A 21762-nucleotide genomic window follows, 5' to 3' on the forward strand; every position below is an offset into this window, starting at 1 on the left:
AAAGATCCCCAGTCTGAATTCTCCTCCCCAATTAGAAGTCCATGCAGGACAGCTGGGGATGAGAGATGGGGACTAGCAGTTGCTGAGTGTGAGTGTAATTTTTTCCCCTCCAGTAACAGGGGTGGGTGAGGAATAAGGTTCTCCAGCATATGGGGTGGGTATGAAATACTATAAATGAGACCTCGCAGCAGAAGGACAAGACTGGGTCTTATATATTAGAGATGTTTTATTCTCCATGAGTTCATCTTGTGCTCAGCTGACCTGTGATATTTCTAGGTCAGCGAGCTACTTCAAGAGCTGGAGTACAAATGCCAGCAGTAGCAAAGATAAGTCAGGAGCACTTTAAGTTGGCTTAGCTGGTGATTTCCAGACCATCCCTTTCATCTGCTTGCCCTGCACAGCACAAGGCTTTCCTCAGTAACCTCAGGGTGCTGAGCCCGATCTGTTGGGTTAGGCTGTGCCTTTAGGTGGAGTGAGGAAGACGACAGTGGTAGAGTGCAGAAGCTCAGAAGGGTTTGGATGAAGTTACTTGTTTCAAAAGGAAAATTTCTTATTTTCAAATAACTGGATGTGGAGAACTTCTTGATCATAGCACACGGTCACGGGAAAGTAAAAATTGCCCTTCAAGTGTCCACTTAACCTCTCACTTGTAACTACAAATTTGGCAGCAGCATCTGTAACAAGAGACTGATTCTGTTCTAGGTGAAAGTGATCAGGGGATGAAACATTGCATTTATTCTTTTTGCTTCTAAAAAAAGGTACAACAAGTCGTTTGCTTACTTAGTGGAGTGAAAAAACTTTCTAGATCTACCATCCAGCTGTATTCTCCCTTTCTGTTCTTTTGAAACAGATCAGCATGCACAGAGCAGAGATCTTGCGAGATTCTGCTTACTTGTTTCACTTGGTCCCATGGTAATTTGATATTTGCATTGGATGATAAATAACTACCTTTTGGACCCTCTTTTGAGCTTTTATTTAATGTTTTTGCCTAACTTGATTAGTGGGTTTTTCTTTCTGGGCCATGGCATTTCTTATTAGCAATCATAACCAGTGATCATTGCAGAAAGCTGAGCTGTAAGTATGTGGCCAGCAGGTTCTGTTTTCATAATCTGATTGACAGCTGTCATCATCTGCGAGGTATCATCCGGGATGTTCTGCAGAATCACATACTGTCTGCTGTAGTCTCAATAGGTCTGTCCTAAAATAAATAGGTTCACCTCTTTAGTTTTGCCAGGCAGATAGATTTGTGAGCAAATTTTATGAAATGCAAAGCAGAAGCGATTGCTGATTCATTACAGAAGAAATTGGAACTGTATGTGACAAATATTTTTCAAGATTGTTTTTCTGCACACACCAAACAGACTTACGGTGGAATTAAAATATTTGCAAGTTTGCCTGCTAGACATGCATTGCGGGAATCCTTTGCAGAGTCAGTAGTAAAGAAATTACCACTGAAATGTACTCTCTCAAAAAAGAGATTATCGCTAGTTTTTCTCCTTGCTTCTGCACTTTGACTGTGTGGTGCGCCAATGCTTGAAACTTAAAATAAAAATGGATGGGTAAAAAAAAAGAAAACTGACTAAATACTTGTATTTAGGAAATGGAATGATTGAATGCTTTGGGCCAGTTCAGTGCGAGAGTCTAAGCCACAAAGCTGCTCACAGTGGTGCTGCTTTACGATGCTCACAGGCGTGCTGCTTTACTGTGAAGCTACAAAGAAAGCACGGTTTCATTTATTGAAGGAAGAGTTTCCGTGAGATCCCTCACAAACTGATGGAAAGTCTGTCTGGGAAAAAACCAGACCCTCGTGTGGAGTGCAAATGTCCTTGTTTCTGCTCACTGAGTGCAACGCTTGCTGCAGCTTTGCCCTTCCGTTTGACTTTGCGCATCACCTTGCTCAAAGATTTTTTCACTGTGTGCCTGATCATTTCACAGCCACAGGAAAGAGCCAAGCAGAACAAGCTTTATGTGTGCGCCCTCTCCAAAGTGCGATAAACACATGTAACTCTTAATCTCTAAGAGGCTTCTTAAGGAGCGACGACATCGCTGAGAGGCTCAGAGGAAGAGGCAGAGAGATGGTAGCTGGGTAACTGTGTGATTTGTTGCAAAGGCTGTGGGTTTACAGCACGTTTCTCTTTCTTTCCTGATGCAGTGGCAACCTGGAACGCGCTGAGTCTCTACATGATAATACTCTCACCCTGTCAGTACCTTTGATGCATGAGGTAGACTCATCTGTCAATGGGTAAGTACCAGTCATCAGATGAAAACAACAAAAATAATAATAATCCTAACAATAACATGTGAGTCTGTGGAAAATTGCATTCTTCTCTCTGTTTGGATGTAGCCAGAATGTTGATTTTTCCTTGTTTCCCAGACCCTGAAAATAAAGACAACCTCATTTGTTATCTGGGAATTTTATTTATCATTCCTTTCATTCCACCACTGTACCTCTTTCTTGCACCATTTTAAGTAGTACTAATTAGCTGCCATGGAATTTATAAGAGGTATTTTAGGAATTTTATTTGAATTCAAGTGAATTGTATGGATATGATGGACCTTACAATAAAATGAGAGAAAGTAAATCACATCTTGTTCCTTGGGACATGTCTGAAGGATGTGGTTGAGAATTGCCAGGCCAAAGGTTAGGGTCAGATGTTCTGGGATTTTAAGGAGCCGGGGGAGGTCTCGCTGTTTGTCGTTCTGTTTAATTTCACAATCAGAAGTTGCCTCTGTTCCCTTTCCCACTGCCTCTGTTCCCTAGTCTGCACGGCGTCTGATAACAGCAGAGAGGCCCCACTTGTTCTTTTGACTGAGATACTTGTATAACGTTTAGTGCTGTCCTCTGCCGGGGCTGAAGCGGGACAAGATTCTGGTTTTGTCCTAGGGGGTCCTGCCTTCCCCTTTCAGCATTACCGATTTAGGCGTAGGATCCAAACTTTGAGTTTCAGCCTCAAGAGTTGCATTATCCTTGAGCACAGGCAACGTTGAGTTGGAATTCGGTCACCTGGTCACAAGAGGTGATTTAGCATCCACATAGACTGAGAAGCTTGACACTTTTATACTGGGGAAGTAAAAGCTTGGGAACTGGGAAGCAAAGTCCCGAACGGGTCCGTGTCTGTTTTAGCTGCCATTTACTGCAAGCCCCAGAGAGTATGTATTGACTAAATGACCAAAGCACCGTGCTGTGTATGTGGGAAAGAAGGTACTTGCACTGACATATGGTTTGGCTGAAATACTGAATAAACTCAGACTGAGTTTGATCACATAAGGCTGAATTTGCCTCTCCTTGCATAGGAGCAAAATCCCTTAGTTACTGCTACAGTAGTCAGAGTGGGTGGAAGATGAGCTTGAACCCGCCCAGAGAAGTGAAGAGCACTCTCAGACCTCACAAGATGACTAGCAGGAGCACACAGCTCCTCCATGTTGAGAATACAGTCTCAACATTGTATTTCAAATGTTTTTGAATGTTTTTATAGTTGTGGATTCAACAGCAATTAAAATCACTCTATCCTTTGTTTCTGGATGCCGTGAGAGCTTTACAGATATAAAAGCTTTGGTCTGTGTCTTTAGATCTTTGTCACCTGCAGAATATTGCCTGCCAAAAGCCTGATACACCTTACTTTCCCTGCAGAATGTTCGTTTTTCAAAGCAAGGGCCCACTGAGTTTGTTCACTGCATTGAACTGACTCTGAGGATTCTTTTCTTCTTTGACATAACCTTAAGCTTAGCTCACGTAGTGCAAGAATGTGTGATTACCAGGAGTAAGGTAATCCAAGGTGGCTTGCTGGGGGGAAAATGTTCCTAGCATTGGAAATATTAGTAATATTTTTTCAGACAGTATACATCATTTTTATTAGTTATAGTTTAATTAATTAGTTTTATTAGTTATTCTGTATCAGAATCTACAAGAGAGAGAACCTTACCCCGGTCATAAGTAGCCCCAAAAGTAGCCCTGTATTCTCCTTGGGATGAGCCTTCTGGCACAATGTTGTAGACAGGAATAGCAAATCTGTGTAGGGCAGACCCTGGCATAGGAGGCAGGCTGGGAGGAAGAAGATGTACCAAGACAGGCTCAAAATCCAGGCTTAAAAATCAGTGATCTCTGGGATCTGTAACCCCATGCTGGGAAGAAAGCATGGGGTTAGATAGGCACTCCCCACAGTCTGTCTGAAACGCCATCAACCTGGCGTTTGGAGAGTGGAGAACCCTGTCCAGCCAGTGGAACAGCCCTGTGATTAGATGGAGGCAAAAAGGATGATAAAAACATTTCTGACTTTCTTCCATGGGTTTTTTAAGTTCTCTATTGTGCCTCCAAGTCTTCCCTGATTAAACCACAGTGTGTTTGGTGCTGTAATAAGAGAAGAGCAGTTGAAAAGCCTTGGCCACCATAGCTCAAAGCGAGTCATACCCTCCTCTGGGCTTTCCTTCCTCCATGTGGTAATAGTTGAGGTTGCGAAGGGCAGATCATTAATGAAGTGCTTATTCATGAAATGTTCTGTGAAACAGCAGTTAAAGTTGAAATGTTATTTACAGGATTATGTAACTGAAACAATTCCTATCACTAACTGATTTCTCAGATTAATTTAGTAGCATAGCGATCTCCAGTGCGACACAAGCTCTAGGACTTGCACAAATCACGCATGGCAGAGAGCCATGGACAGGAGGTTTTGTGATCAGGCTGGAGAAACACAGAGGTGTAATCAGAGAAATCTGCTTTGCTGGCAGCTTGCTAAGCCTGATCAGTTGAGATGCTACTGCTGTTAAGAGGAAATGAAATCACAAATACTGGCTTAAAATATTAAAGTATTAAATGGTTCTACAGAATTCTCCGTGGTTGAAATACGAGAGGTGTGATGCATTTAGCCACAGATATATTTCGTAAGTTGTGCTTGTCACCAAGACTAAATCAGTGTCTTGATCTTTCAGAGAGGTCTTCCCTACTTCTTTTTTCTACGGGGACTCTGTGGAAACATCCAACTTCGTTCATTTGGAAAACCACGAATGTCTTTTCCAGTCTCTTAACTTCACGCTGCAGGTAAAGTTGATCCCTTCCCGATTGCTTTCTGATTTTGTATTGTTTTTATTTTGGGGGTGGCATGGGCTCTGGGGCATGTTTCCACGTCTGTACAGTATGCTACACAAGGTGTGCTTGGTTGGATATCATAGGTATGGTGGACAGTGGTGGCATGTTTCCTTGTCAGAATGCATCATTGCAAGAGCTACAAGCAGGATGCCTCAATTCCTTAGGAATTAACTGCTCCCACTTGTTTCCATTTTACTTTTCATCATGTGTGAGGGAAGAGCACTAGTTATTAAAGTGCCGCATCATGGATGTAGTACAAGGTTCCAAGTGGAGCATCCAGCAAAGAGGAGGTGAGGCTTCATCCATCAGAAGGGTTAATTAGATGCCTCTCGGTGAATATTATATATAGATTATGCTTTCCATGGCTGTTAAGTGGATTCCTGAGAGTGCCAAATGTATGGAATATGTACTTTAACAAGCTCTTGTGGTGGGACCAAAAGGAGCAAGTTTCACAGCCCACACCATATATGCTACAAGCACTTCAAATCCTTTTTGACCACTAGATGGAACCAGGGAATGATAAATCATGCAAAGGTGGGGGAATCATTTATTATGGAAAATAGCCTTTCCTCCTTTTTTCCCCTTTCTTTCTCCTAGGTGTGAGTGCCACTCAGCACATAATGAATAACATGTGTCCACTGCTTGGACAGACTGTGGCCTAGGGCGGTTAAGCCCCCACTGTCATGTGGTGCCCTTAGCTCTTTACTGAGAAAGAGTGAAAGCAGGATTTCACACAAAGGATAAACCTTTGTGAAGGAGGCTATTAATTCTGGTGATTCTCATTTCATTCTTGGGGATTTATAGGTCTTTTTCTTTTATTTTTTTTCCCATAAACAGTTATTGATTAGAAATAGATAAAGACCATATGTACTGATGGCTTGACTAGATTATTTTCAATAAAGCAAAGTGATAACGGATGAGGAAGAGAGGATATATTGGCAGAGCCACCACTTGTCCTCCTCCTTCTGTGTGTCATGAAAATATTTGTAGATTATAGTATTTTAAAAAATGTATTTTTTTACATATTTACATATTTACATATAGAAATAGAAAATAGCACTATAACAAGTCACAGATCTGTTCCTTGGTAAAGCAGTTAACCTTATAACTGTGCGTGTCAGAAAGTAGGGAGTTTGAAAATGGTCAAAGAATGGTTTGTATCACTGTTTACTTAATTGTTTTTAATGATTTGCCTGCCATTTGTTAAACTTTTCCATATGGAGAAAAATTGTAGTTTCTTAAGCAAAAACAAAAGATGGTTTACAAAAAACCACAGAGCTTTATTGAAATTTTTATATGTGAAAATCTACACTATGTCAGATGTTAATAGAGATCTGTGCATTGATTTTGTTGGGAACTAAGATGTACAATCAAAATGTCTCTTCTGCGTTAACTCTTACATCTGATTGCAATGAGATGATCCAGTGTTTTTTTAAATGTGAACTTGATGCATTATGTTTGTATTTCATGCAGCATTTATCATGCTCCATTGTAGTGGGATTTCTCCCCCTGCCTGGAGCCTCAGGGTTTCTGTAAGGATTTGGCTTCATGCACTGATCCTCTTTATCAGTCAGGCATTTCTTCAAATTTAAACAGTGTCAGAGGAATGAAAACCTGTTGTTGTTGTATGCACATATTTGTACTTTACATGATTGGCAACTGATTGCTGCATCTTTAGAGAGCATAGGATTAGTGCAGATAAATATTCTAAAATGCTGAATGCTTTTACTGTGTGTAGTTATGTTTGTGGCATTAGAAATAGCCAGGAGATCTATTTTCATTGAAAATTTTCCTTGGATTTTATTTTTTGAACAAAACCCCAGAAATTTTGGAGTTTTCACTGGATCCTTTTCAGAGGTGGAAATATTTTGATTTATTGTGGCAAGGTTGTGGGGAAGTTAGTGAAGGCTTTTCTTCCCACCATTTTCTTAATTTTAAATAAACCCCCTTATTTCAAAGTTGTCTACATAGACTTCCTGGCAATTCAGTCAGAAAACACACAGTCCAATAGTCACAGTTGTCATTACCTTGACTTCTGCCCCCATAAGAAAATCATTTGCAGAATATAGTGCCATGGTTACCAGATGGAAAAGGGAATGTTGATAGATACATTTTCTACAACCTTCTGGATTTTGCTACTAAAGCACGCAAAGCAGCTTTAGCAATGTTGCTCTGTATGTAGAGCAATAGTACCATGTTATTTATTATTGATAACTAGTAATTATCCTGCAAAACGACTCTCACTTGATACATGAGCTGTGATTAAAGACTGTCAGGTAAGTGAAACCTTTGACTGTCCTGATGCTTACAGAAGTAGTCTTTGTCAGGGGAGACTGAAAGACTTCTGTCTAGCTTAGAGACTTAGAGACTTAAGACTTAGTCTCAAGACTAGCTTGAGTCTTTTTGCAAACTTACCCATCCTCCCAAGTCTAGTCCTACCGTAGCTTCTCATTTATAAATAGTGGTAAGTAGGCACTCATCTATATGTATGTTCACTCTTGAAGGTCTACAATGCTGGACCAAGCACTCTTCCTGGAGCTTATCTTGACATTTCATTTCCAAACCGCCTGTCCGCCACCGGAGCCGAAATATTTCACGTTCAGCAGATGATGGTGAGTACTTTTCGGTGTGTGCTGAGCAAAGAGAGGCACTGAGAGATATTGAAGAATGGATTGATGAGTATCCAATAGAACTGGATGAATCGGCTGTTTTTTTCAGATAATACCTGTACCCGTGGACAGATAAGTAACTGTGTCAAATGGTGTAAAAAATGCAAATTAGGGCCCTGCCAGCTGTTAATTGCCATCCCTTACCAAGGACCAATGGCCTTGGTAATTGTGTGTGTGCCTGCTGTGTCACAGTGCAGCGTAAGTGTGGGTTAGTCTAATCCTGAAGGAAATGTGGGTAATTCCCAGAATCACACCTCCAAAGAGGATTCAGGCCACCCTGATTAAGTAGTAGATGTAGTATGAGGAGAACATGTTACCAAGCTGACTCACATCTTTTTTTTTTATATAGTCATTTGCAAAATGCTATCTAGATCTGAATGCAACATCAGTATGTATTATTCTGTAAATTCTAGTCCGTACTACATTTTCCTCTTTCTGACTGTTCTTTTAATATTTTTTTTCTTTCAACATAGCATTTTTCAAAAGATGGTGTATGTCAACTACAAAGAAAGCCAAAATATGTTGTGGTAAAAGAGATACATTCTTAGATTCCATCTCTAATATTTATTTATTATTTTCAAAGCTTCTGTTTAACCACTGAAATATCATCATTTATACTGTGGTGGGCAGTAGAAGGAAAACCTCACTATTGAGGTAATTTATCCTTGAAATTCAGTGCTCTGTTTTCTGTGAGAAGGAACCAGCTCCTTCCATCAGCTCAAGAACTCAAAAAGAGCTTGAGAAGAAGCATGACACTTCCTTCATGGCTACTTTTCTAGGAATTTGGCTGAAGAGTATTACCACCCTCAGTATGCAGGTTGTCACTCAATCCATACAAATGGATTCAATACATCTGAACTACAGATTCAATAAGACCTTCCTAAGCAGGTATCTTGCCCTGTGCCATGCCAAGCTACTGGCAGATAAAAGAGCTAGCTATATATGACTTGACAGGGATACTAAAGAGAATTGCCAAGAAATGGATTTGGGATAACCAACATTGTATGAGGCACCAGCATTGCATAGATGGAGTCCATTCTTCAGCTGGACTGAATTAAGTCTCCAGCCTGTGCATTATTTTCCCATGGCAATGCTTTTAATTTTTTCAGTGCAGTCTTCTGTGCAGCAGATAACCTCTGTGACATCTCTGAAGGCAGAGGTGATGAGATCCTTTCAGGCATTGCTTGATTCTGTGCATTGTCTATTCCAGAAGCGTTGGCAAAATGTTATGGAAAAGCCACCTGTTTTGCATGCTTTGATCACTTGAGATGCATATGACCCATGAAGAGTACAAGTGCTGATTTCCAGGCAGTTCCTTGTTCTTCCACTCCCAAGACCCTGATTTCCCCTGCTAAGGCTTGACTTGGGCTCTGTTGTTCTGAATATCTGATAGCAAAACAAAGCAAAAAGCTTAAACATTGGGCTTAGCTTTAAAAGGACTGTATGTTTTTCATTACCATTACTTTGGGGGGCTTAACTAGAGGAGGTCCAGCTGGGCACCATGGCTTCAAGCACCATGCTAGAAACACGTGTAGGTTCAAGCTCTGCAACCTTTCTGACCAACTAGTTATGTTTCTTCAAGTGCAACTTGAATCTTTCTTCTGCTTCGCAGTTTGTAGAAATTTCAGGCTCCCGTTGTGAAGCCTGTTTGCACTGAAGGCCCCATCCTGAAGAGTGGCATCAGGCAGGCATGATATCTTCAGGATACACTAGTGTTGACTGGTGTTTTGGAGTCAAAGTCCTATAGGGTTTTCATACAGGGCTTTCAGAGCACCTCTGACTCAGTAATGAATTTGAGCCAAGCAGACCCTGCCAGGTATAGTGATGTTAGCCCTGCTTTACAGATAATGAAATGAAAGACTTAAAGGCTGAATGATTTGCCTGAGATCACACAGGAAATTTGCGTCAGAGCCAGGCAGTGAAGCCGTGTCTCCGCAGGCTTAGTGTTTTAACAGGAAAAGCATCCTGCTCTCTTTCATCCTGCTTCTCTCCCACAGAGTTTTTATCGACTGAAAAGGGAACTAAAATCGTGGAACTTTTCAAGGCATCTTTTCTCAGACAAAATAGACTTAAAAAAAAAAAAAAATCCAGAAGCAGCAAATTGGAATGAACTTTGGAAAATGAGTTAGAACAGCTGTTTTTCCAAAGGGTTTTTGTAAGTGTATTCATTAAAGGTTTTTGAGCTTTTGCTTATTCTGAGCTTCCCAGAGTCTAGACTTCAGTACAGAGTGATAGCATCCCTTCAGACAATGCCACTTTTTCTGAAATTATACCTTTCTCTCGCTTTTGTAGGTGTCAGTACTGCCAGACTTTTCAGAATAGCTGTCAGAAGATTCATGGTACAGAGAGGATTAGTAATTGACACTTGCAACTCATGCTGCTGACATGGCATTTGAGAGTTGAGGCCATCGTCCTCTCCTATGAAAAGTCAAAAAAGCTTTTGTTGCTTCTCTGATGTACAGTACAGCAGTGACATTTAGGAGTGAAAACATGCATAAAACCCACAGGAGTGTGTGTCTCAAATATACGCATAGCACATTAAATTGTGCCGGGAGCTAATTCCTTCATATTGTGTTGACTTTTATAGTCTTCCCTTCAGTCACAAAAAATAATAAGAGTCACATATGGCCGCCTGGAACTGTCTGTATCTCTGGGAGGTGTTAATGGGAATTATCTTGCTGCTTTTGTAGGAAATGACAGCTCTCACGCTTCTGCTGTTCCTGTTGCTCAAAGCGTTTGGCTATATTGCAGAAACTGCTTTAAGATTTTCTTGTAGAGCTGTTCAGGTCACAGAGACATTTTGGTGTTTGGAAGTTTGTTTTAGAGATGCTCCCATATTTTGGGAGTTTATGCAGCATTTCTCCCAATGAATCCCGTAATGAGTAAAAGAAATGGATCAACAGTAAAAAAAACAGAAAAGAAAATAAAAATATATATATAATTGAATGAAAAAAATGGACTTTCTCTTTAGTAGAAGTTTTAGAAGGAAATGCTAAAAGTTTTACAAGTGATTATAACTGTGGAATTTCACTGTTGATGTTGACTTTTACACAGGATATACTCAAGGTCTGCAGTGGTCATACCATTTAGAAGCATAAGGTAGAAAAGTCAAATTAATACTTGCTTGTATTACACAGTTTTGTATTTTCTTTCCTGCAGAGGCTTAAAGCCAAGTTAAAACAAAATTAATGCAATACTTCAGATAATAGGTGAAAGTGCTGTGGCAGGCAAAGCATGAATGAGTACACAGAAAGGCATAATAACATATACAATAGGAATAATTTTAACAGAAATATATATTTTTTTCTCTTGAGGACATTGATTATCTGTTTTTCAACAGGGGAAAGTACTGCTCCTTAAACTTGTGCATAATTTGGATTTTAACCAAGCATAAGACTTGGTTTTCAGCTGAAAGACTAGTAATTTCCTTTGAATAACAAGCTAATTTGGAGGGCGAGGGAAACATAACTTTGACTTGCCAAAGAAACCGCTTTCTGGGGCATCCAAGAAGAGTTTCACAGCAGTAGTTTGTACCAAATTAACCAGGGTATTTGTGTTTCCTGAAGCTGTTGATAAATTAGCAGTGACTCCTGGATTCCTCCAATGATGGTATTACAGCTGTGGATCAGATTGTTCCCTTCCTATTTATTTTTATTTTCAGCAAAGGTAAACACAGTTGTGAGGAGCAAGAGACTAACAGTTGGGAACTGGGTTTGTCTGTTTGAACTGGAAGCCAAATGTAGTGCAGGCGGCTAAACCTGATCCCGGTCTTGGAGGGACGATGCTCCACGGAGCTGCCAAGCTCTTGGGAGCCCAGTGAGACCATTGTCACCAGCATCAAAGCACCATGGTGGTAATGCAGAGCAAGTGCTGCGTGTGCGTGTGGAAGCTGCAAGTATCATGCAGGCCAACAAGCATTTATTTTTAAGAGCCTGTTTAGGTGACTCGCTTGCAGATGTTCTCCACCTGTCACGTTGTGCTCCATGTAGACGCTCTGCACCTCTGGTTCTTCTCTCTGGGCAGATGAGATCTGGAGTGCACATCTGTAACACCTGGTTATCAATAAGGTTTCAGAAACAATGAAAAGCTGTATTGAAAATAAATGAACCACGTGGAGGGAACTGGAAAGAATTCCTTTTCCAAGCTGCCTTTGAAGTTGAGGGCTACCTTAGCATGGGACCTTTGAATGGCTTGTCATGTTTAATAAGGAAAAGTGTTGGAATAAACATTATTTTCTTCCTACGAATGTTAAAACAGAAAAAGTAAAATGGAGCCAATTCCAGAGCCGCAAGTCTTTCCTGGCTGATGACAGGTTATGTTTTTAAGGCTGGTTTTGTATAGCTCTCATGTCATTTTTCTTCCTGGCATTTGCACAGTAGTATCTGCAAGGAGCAGAAAGACTTTAAGGCGCAGAGTTAAAGCTTGCAACCTTGATCCACAGAAGGTTCCAAACTGGTGGAGATTTTTTCTTATTCACTTACCCGAGGAAAAGTAATTTTTGCAATTTTAAAATCTTAGATTTAATTCCTGCTTACTATCTGCAGGTTGAAAATGAATGTTTGGGCAACCCTTCTGCTGATATAAAAGCTTTAAGCAAAGGGAGGCCATTGGAGCTCTCGAAAGTGCTGCTAGTACAGGAGTGCTCCAGAGTTTGCAGTGGGGTGGTTGGGCTGCTGCTGCACACTCCACCTGTGGGACAAGCTTAGGGATCGTCACTCTCTAGTTGAGAGTGGTCCCTTGTGGTTGGCAGCCAGTCTAAAATTGTTTAGTTTCTGTCGTTCTGAAGTTGCAGGTCTTGGCTCAGAAAACCTATATACACAGTTCCAGCATGTGAAGATAAAAATATTTGCCGATAGCACTTTATGTAACACACTGTTGTTCCCACAGCTGCTTCTACTGCTGCTGCTTTGCCACCACTGCTACGAGGCTTGTGTAAGAAAATGTTGTAATTACAGCATGGATTATTTTAGCCTTTTATATTAATCATCCCCCTGTGGTCACTTCATTTCAGTGAGGCTGTACACACACATGCACACATATATTTTGGCAGCACATTCAAAGACTTTGCTAGATTACTAGAGGAAATTATTCATCCTAGGGAGTGTATTGTACAGAAACCTGCTGACCTTCCTGCCTACTTTACTTTAATTGCTTCTTTAAATGACTGTTCCAAAACATTTTGTGTAGGAAGTTGAAGATATTTCCCCACCTCCTCATTTAGAGCATCTCATCATACCGACTGCATCTGGCCTTGCAGGGGAGCCCCATCACTTCCAGGAGGAACTGGTGGCTCCAGCCTGGCCACAGAGGGAGAAGGGGGCACGCGCCACATGCCATCCTGGCATGGTTACCACATGGCATGAGACCCAGTGGAAAGCAGTGTGGAAAGATCCCCCTTAAGTGTCTTCCTCCTGTTTTAAGTGATGTTAGATATCATTGTTTCACAGGAAGGGGTGCCTGGCCATTAAGTTCTTTCCTGAGTTAGGACCTTAAAATAAATCCAAATTCAAAAAAATAATCTTAATGTTTTGCTTTACTGGAACCATCTGAGTCAGTGTTCAAAGGCCATGTCATGGTTAGAGTTTACTCTGTTTACAGTGCTTGCAAGTAATCTTTTCGTGCATTGCTGGATACTGCCTTCAAGAGACAGCAAAGTTACATAAACATGGCAGAAAGTTCTCTGTAACTTCTACTTTGGATTTTTAAATGAAACCATATTTGAACAATTTCATCCCATTTTGTATTTATTTTGCCCAAATCGTCCACAAATGAGAGTGCTGCAGCATCAGCATAAGCAGAGAATTTTACATGGATACAGAATATCAAGAATGTTCATGGCAAGTACAAAAGCTGGATTTATGAAGATAAGCCTGTTTTTAAAGAAAGACGGTCAGGATCATCTGAACAAAGGAGAGAAATGCACTGCAATTCAGCTGTTAAATCAGAGGATGGCAACACTGAATGCATGACCTTTCATGATTAACTTCTAAACCAAAGAAGTAAAATTTGTCAAATTACTTGGTTGTTGACATTTTCCAACCCCTGTGCCACTCAAAGCTCATGACCTGCCAATGTGATATGGGAGTCTGATTAATATCTTGGGTCAGCTGAAAGCTTTGCTACCTTTGAACTGCCTGTAGTTCCTATCTTGGTGACCGAATGTGTGAAATTCCAGGTTTGAAAAAGAGGACTGATTTGCTTTTCCATATGAATGAATTTAAAGAAAAGAGAGGCTTCACCAATTAAATTAGGTATATATACTTGTTCTTATCGGATTCATTGAGGAAGCTGGAGGTTTGGTAATAATCAGGAGAAGAATTCCCTATGAAGGAAGTACTGAAGGAGAAAAGGTGACAGCCATTTTTTTAAAAATTTTATTTTAGTGTGTTATATAAAGGAGTGTCTGAATTTTATCCTTTCACCATTTTGCCATGGGTGAAAATGTTCCTGTTGAAAAATAGTTAAGAAGGTGATTTGAAAGAGCTGAATAATTCTTTTAACTTATATGCCACCTTTACATGCTGATTCATGATCTAGCCTTTTTCTTTTATAAGTACTGTAAAAGATCTGTGGTTTAGATGTAAATTTGGCAAAATAAGGGAAAAACAGATTTGAAAACAGTGATGCTTGTTTATATAAGCTCTAGCTCCTACTTGATAGAAAGCAGGTTTTACCTGCCTTTTTGTGTATCTGAATGAAAATAAGAATTATTGAAATGTCCTAAATTTGAAAGTACATCATTGCAGTCTTGTGTGATATAATGGAAGGTATCAATAAATCATTCCTTGCCAGAGAGTCCTGGAAGAATAAGAGCCCTGATGGTCTCCTGGGAAAAAAAAAAAAGGAAAAGATTCCTTTGTTTAAGTTAAAAAATGCCAATAGGGTGGCTCATTGCATCCTAGAGTAAATGTCTACAAGAGATTGGCTAAGTAATCATGAAGAGATCCCACCATATCTCCATTCCCTCCAACACTCTGTGTTGAGTGATTGCTTTTAGATATCTTGCAGATAGCTTCAAATACCTAATTTGGTGAAATAACCCATCCGACTTGTTTGGGCCCTCTGTGCACTTTTCAGAACTCTGTGCACTTTTCAGAACTTTTCATCCTCACATTTACACAGCCCACGAAGAAAATCCAGCCAGTAGGTAATAGCCAGTAGCCAGTAGCCAATAGCCAGAAAATCCAGCCAGTAGCTGATAGCCCTGAGGGCTGTGCTGCCATCCAGAGGGACCTGGACAGGCTGGAGGACTGGGCAGCGAGAAACCTCATGAGGTTCAACAGGGGCAAGTGCAGGGTCCTGCACTTGGGGAGGAATAACCCTGGACACCAGTACAGATTAGGGGTGGACCTGCTGGAGAGCAGTCCCGCAGAGAGGGACCTGGGTGTCATGGTGGACGACAAGTTGACCATGAGGCAGCAGTGTGCCCTGGTGGCCAAGAAGGCCAACGGGATCCTGGGGTGCATTAAGAAAAGCGTCTCCAGCAGGTCGAGGGAAGTGATCATCCCCCTCTACTCAGCCCTGGTGAGGCCACATCTGGAGTACTGCGTCCAGTTCTGGGCTCCCCAGTACAAGAGGGATGTGGAGCTGCTGGAGAGAGTCCAGCGCAGGGCTACCAGGATGATCAGAGGCCTGGAACATCTGCCCTGTGAGCAAAGGCTGAGGGAGCTGGGTCTGTTCAGCCTGGAGAAGAGGAGGCTGAGGGGGGACCTGATCAGCATGTATAAATACCTCAAGGGAGGCAGTGAGGAGGAGGGGGGCGGCCTCTTTTCAGTGGTGGACAGGGATAGGACTAGAGGAAACGGCCACAAACTGAAGCATCGGAAGTTCCACAGGAACTTAAGGAAGCATTTCTTCACTGTGATGGTGACATAGCCCTGGAAGAGGCTGCCCGGAGAGGTTGTGGAGTCTCCCTCTTTGGAGATCTTTAAAACCCGCTTGGATGCAGCCCTGTGCCACGTGCTCTAGGTGACCCTGCATGAGCAGGGGGGTTGGACTGGATGACCTCTGAGGTCCCTTCCAACCTTCGGCATTCTATGATTCTAGGTAAAGGAAAAACATTCATTTGTTTATACATCATGCATCAATGAAAGTCTGAAAAAGGGCTGTAGAGCATTGCTAAAAGAGTGCACTAAGCTATAAGAGATCTTAAAAGCTTTCTAGAAAGAGCTGTTTAAAAAGCTTAAAAGCTTTCTAAAAAGAGCTTTCTAAAAAAGCTTTCTAAAAAGATGTGTTTAGAACACATCTAAAAAGGTGTGTTTAACACCTCATGTGTTGATTAAGCACTTTGCAGTTCATAGCAAGGAGAAGGAATGTACACGTCCATGACTCTTTCTTGGATTCCAGCTGCTAAAGGCTGATATATAAGGAGCACATGAGTGTTAGAGGTAAATGGTTGCTTTAGTTGCCATGTAAGGTATTGTTCATTTTTAGGCCAAAACCTTCTATGGAGAGGGCAGATAAATCTTGTGGATCCTCAGTCTTCTTTTCCCTGTGTCCATGTGACAGCACTATCTAAGAGAGAAACTGCTCTCTTATGAACCACAAACTTTCAATCAGAGCATCTCTGCTTTCCTTAGACAAATAGCACTAGTTCTTGCAAGTAGAATTTCTATGGGTTGCTGCTTAGGATATGCCAAGTGGTTGCAGTACCAGCTGCTGTAGAGTGATGGAGAGTGTTGCAGGATTATACTGGTTAGCAGGTCATTTAGTTAAACTGGGTGGATAACTGTATCAAAAATATCATCTCTAGGTATTGCAGTCAGGTTAGCACAGATGTGTACACCCAGTGTTCTCCTTTCAGCTGAAGATTTATAGTAAAAAAACTACTGTCATAATTTAATGCTTTCACAGCACTACTTCAGAGCTTCTCTCTTACATGTCCTCATGGATATGCAACTTTGTTTGCTGTGTTTGTGGAATATTCTTTTTCCTTACTCACATTGCTGGGCTTTAGTCAAAAATCTTTCAAGCATTCTGTAAAGCGGGTTAATTTTTAAAGTCCTTGCTATTGTTTCAGTGGCTCTTATATTTATTGCCAGAATCAACAAAACAGCTCTGTTTCAAGCATATTTCATTATCTGTGAATATTAAATATTTTTGGCATATGCAGCATGTACTCAGATAACATATTTACATAACTTATTTGTCTACTGTTGAAAGTCTGACCTTGTCTGGAATTTCTTGTCAGTATTCATTTTTTTTTTCTTTCTCTCCATGTGTGACACTTTAGCTCAACCATGTCTATCGATTTGTTTCTATTGCAGTCACCCACTCTAGGGTGAACTCCATCACTCTAGGGTGAACCAGGTCACACTTAGACCTCTTTTACCTAATATTCAGGTGAATGTGCTATGCTTTGCCACAAGGATAAACACAAGAGGATCTGTTACTTGTTATCCAGCTTTCAAACTTGAACTTCAGACGAGGCGTGTGTGTGCACATAGAACAGAAAAAGACTAGTAAGAAGGAAGAAACATGTAAAAACTATCTGGCAGCAATTTCTGGATGACTACAGCCAATCTGTCCTTTGGAGCCAGCATACCCCAAGGCTGATGAGAAAAGCATCCATTTCAGGGTTGAGCACTGTTAACAGTTTTGTGAAACAACTGACCTGTGTTCAGACCTTGAGTATGTTTCCTGCAGCCAAATATTTGGTGTCGAATGATGCTTTCCCTGAACTTGCATTCTTATTTTGTCCATGTTCAAAAGTGGGATTTGGGTCCCTCATGCACACTCACAGTTTGATCACACGTTTACACTCATTTTGTATCAGTTTAATTTTATTCTCTTACTGACTTCTTACAACTGATGATGGTTTAACTCAGCAGGGAAATCAGGCTGACAAGAAAAGCCTCTATTTTTTATTTTTATTTTTTCAAATGTTAATGCTATAATGAATTAATTTGCATTGGTGGGTATCTAGAATTGTGTAGTAGGAACAGGGTTGGAAATCTGCTTTTGCTTGCCTGTTTGCGTTTGTGAAATATAAAATGTTTGCATTAATAATAATAATAGGTTAGCAGTCAGCTACTTATATGTAGCATGGCAGCAGTTTCCCTGGCAGCAAGAGGGATTTCTCCCTCTTTCTTCCCATTTTTCTTTCCATTTTTCAGACTCATTCCTCCAAGGGACTCCCATCATACTCGCATACTTAACCCCATGCCAACTCCCAATTTCCCCTTCGATGTGCTTGGCCCCTGGCTGACTTCTCCAACTTCCTGCTTGGAAATTGCTCTTCATTTCTTTCTATTTGGTTGCCACCCTATGCAGGATACAGAGCTATGGAGAGTCTCACCTTTGATGGATGTTTAGCTGGTTGAGGTAGAGCCTGAAAGGGAGCAGTGGCTTCCAGCCAGTCCATGAATTTTGTGTTACAGACAAGGGTCATGGACCCTTAAAATATGTGTTAACATAAATTGATGTTTTCTTAAAGGCCATGAAGGCTTGTTAGAAAGTGCCACATACAGAGAGCAGTTCCAGGCAAGCAGAAAGGATGTTACATGTATCTAAAGTTGAGGGAGAGCTGATGGTAGATGGGGAATATGCCAAGGCACTAGGTGTATTGTTCCTTCTAGAAATCCTCCACATTAGAAAACAAGGCTGCCCTGAGTCAGGATTTTCAGTACCTTGGATTTTTTTTTTAATTTTTTTTTTTTTAGATTTTTTAATTTCCATTTCTTAGAAGATCTCAGAATCTTCTAAGATCTAAAGTTCTAAGAGAACGTTAAAGTGCCTCTCAACTGTAATGTGTCCTTCCTGCCCATTGACTTTCAGCATACACTAATGGATTGCAGACTACCCACAGATATGACTTAATTGCTGACCAGTTGAATTCATATAACTTTTTCCAAAAATAATAACAAGTGGCATCTAACTTTGGCTGCTGTAACAGAGTATTGATGACCTCCAGTCTCTTACAGAATAGCACAAATGTCAAGGAGGACTCAGTCGTGCTTTTAACAGCCTTGTCATGCAAGTTTACTGTGTAGTTGGTGGAGAGGAAAGGATATTTTCAAAATCAGACATAGTCTACCAGAGATGCCTGTCTGTTTTTCAGCTAAGGTGTTTTAAAAAGGGTGAGGTGTAGCCAAGCTTCATTTTTAGCAAAGAAAATTACTTTGAGAAAAAAAGAACCACATTTAGGTTGCTTCATTCCATGGGATAGTGCAAAAACTCATACTTTTGGTATCTATTGCATGAATCTAATGATATCTGTCCAGCTATCTGCTAATTCAAGCTTTTATGAAGAAAGAGCAGGTATTGAATAGATCTTGGCTCTTTGATGCTCTTGATTTAACATAAACCTTCTGGTTGATCTGGATCTAATTTTAATATGAAAGTTCAAAGAAAATAAATGTCAGTGTGTTTGCAAATCTCTTGCATACGGTAAATTATGCAAACTCATTTCAGGTGGCCTGGACAAAAGGAGAACATCATAGTCTTAATTTTCTGTTGATCCCAAGGAAGCTGTAAACTGTGTAGCTGTTTGTGTCTGTATTAGATGGGAATGCAAATATGCATCATGCAAAGGCAGGTTATGAGGCAGTATGTCAGAGACTGTAAAGGTTTGTGGACCAGGGGTGCATAAAAGGGATTTTAGCAAGAGATGGAAGATAGTGTTCAAAGTAGGGAAGCGTTTTTGGGTTTTGTTTTTGTTTTGCAACAGTTCAGCTTACTTACCTAAGAACTGTTAATAAAGAAGGTTTTCAAATTATGCAGCAATTTTGTACCTGTAACAGCTCTTTTGATTTGTTTATTAATGAATAAGATACAATTTTTCTTTCTCACAATAGAGGACCGGGAGAAGTTAACAGCAAGTTATATAGTAAGAATGTTCCTTGTTGAAGTGGTTTGTGTGAAAAGTTTCCTCCCTTTTTCTTACAGCTTTTTGGGATGAGGACAGAATTTGCTGATATTTTATTGTCATAGATTCTGTTAAATTCCAGTAGATTTTCCTCCATGAAAATACATAAGGTGCAAAAAGAAGGCTTTTCTAGTGCAAGTTTATCTTGATTAAAGACCTTGGCTCATTTTATCAAATTTTGGTAAACTTTCTTCAAGCATCTATCTTTATGTCCAAGTAAACAAGTTAACATTACAATACATTTTTTTACTTTTAATGTTATTTATGAGGAAGGAAGGAGTGAAGATTTTGTGTCTAGGTTGGTGCATTTCACAAAGATTTTGTTACTTCGTATGTTTCAATAGGAACTGCAAAACAATCTAGTTGGCTAAAGCACCAAAAAATACAATCACACTGAAGAGAAGAGAGAAGAGAAAGGGATGGACCTGCAATGTTACATGATGTTTTGCATCTTTGGCTGAGACTTTTATCCTGTGTCTTCAGACATCTAGATCACAGGCATCTACCTCTGAGCTACGTTATAGATGTTTTTATCCTATCCAAACAACAGAGATAAGCTTTTCTAGAATATAGTTTATCTGACTTATTTTAGATGTGTGCCTTAGGATGAATAAGTTTTCTGCTGTCTCATAGAGGGAGTCCAGACATGCAGCTCAAATATAAGTGTTTTGCTTGGCCAAGTTAACCCCAGCCTCCCCTGTCATGCAGTTTTAATTCTGAGTAATAATTGTTGTTTTTATTGTGCTTGCAGGTTGGTCAGGACAAAGGAAACTGTTCGTTTTACAAAAACCCCAGCCCATGCGTCATTCCTCAAGAGAATGAGAATATTTTCCACACAATATTTGCTTTTTTCACCAAGTCTGGCAGAAAAGTATTGGTAAGAAAAGCCCACCTATGACAAACTTTAGCATGTGTTGTATTTTATGGAAAATTTGGCATGGATCATCCCAAAGAACTTAGGCAGATAGTTCGGTACAGAGTTTGGTGCATGTAGACCAATACTGATATAATGTTTGGGGAGGATATTTAGTGCTTTTCAGTATCTATTTTTTGCATAGAGGAGGCCTCAGGAAATCCAGTGGGGAGGAAATTGCCCAAAGTGGGATGCAAAGTCCTGTATCCATCAGAGGCCCATGGGATGGCCAGGCTCATGCTGGGGCTCAGCACAGAGTGTGACCACGTCACCTAGCTCCATTGCACTGTTTTCCCTGACGTTTGGAACCTGCATCTCTTCTGAAAGTTGCTGCTATTTCGGATGCATGTAGTTTTTAGCAGATTTTTTTTTATTATTATTATTTTTATTATTATTATTTTAGTATTTTCTTGGTTCATTGGAGCATTTGCCGTCACAGAGTATTTTCAGGGAGTTATTTTCTCCTTTCCTGACGTGCCTAATAACATTTTTTTCCTGTTTCCTGTAGGACTGTGAAAGACCAGGCAGGTCCTGCTTAATTATGCGCTGCGTTTTAAGCTCCCTAGCAAAAGCAGAGTCCTGTGATATAAGTATTTACACCCTGCTGAATACTGAAATACTGAAGAAGGTATGTGCTTCCCTTGAAATTTTTCTTTAATGTGAATTTTAGCATATCTACATAGCATATCTATGCATATCTACAGCAGCATCAGTGTACTTGAGACTTGAACTCCTTCCTCTGTTTACAGGTGTGTAACAAAAAGTCATGTTGTCAAAGAAACAGATCAATTTATAGCAGCATAAAAGGAAGGTGTTAGTCCTATTTCTTAACGGTTAAGACAGAAATAAATCCAATGTATCAATACATTGAGAAACAATAAAACCCCTCTGTGAATGCATGGTGTTAAAAGACCAGAGCTTTCTAAAAGTCTTGAGAAATGGAGTATGTGCACATAAACTGTGACCAACTATCTGTCATTCCCTCTGTGTAAACGGAGATAGGGCTTTTTTTGTCCTTTTTTTCAGTCCAAATGATTATTATTCAAAGAAGCCATAATAACACTGCGCTTGACAGTTGTGACAAGAAACAAATGGTTACAAGTTAGTTCCCATCTTTCATAAAACCACTGAATCAAATAAGAAATCTTCTAAATTTTGCTGTATTTTCCTCTGCTTGGAAAAATGCTGACTGTGGATTTAGGGCTAGATTTTCTAAGATTATAAAATAATC

The 21762-nt window shown here is 40.3% G+C and overlaps 1 protein-coding gene across 1 annotated transcript in view; it reads left to right on the top strand.

The window, feature by feature from the left end:
• The window catches only part of ITGA9 (integrin subunit alpha 9), a 195351-nt gene that overhangs the window by 149582 nt on the left and 24007 nt on the right, over nt 1-21762 (top strand). Inside the window, exons 21-25 of the mRNA XM_026052323.1 lie at nt 2153-2242; nt 4927-5035; nt 7588-7695; nt 20370-20495; nt 21040-21159. Of these exons, the coding sequence (XP_025908108.1) occupies nt 2153-2242; nt 4927-5035; nt 7588-7695; nt 20370-20495; nt 21040-21159 (553 nt within the window). The remainder of the gene's footprint in view (nt 1-2152; nt 2243-4926; nt 5036-7587; nt 7696-20369; nt 20496-21039; nt 21160-21762) is intronic.

The sequence above is a fragment of the Nothoprocta perdicaria genome, unplaced genomic scaffold, assembly GCF_003342845.1.
Source record: "Nothoprocta perdicaria isolate Ctin4 unplaced genomic scaffold, notPer1 scaffold_87, whole genome shotgun sequence".
NCBI classification, from domain to species: Eukaryota; Metazoa; Chordata; class Aves; order Tinamiformes; family Tinamidae; genus Nothoprocta; species Nothoprocta perdicaria.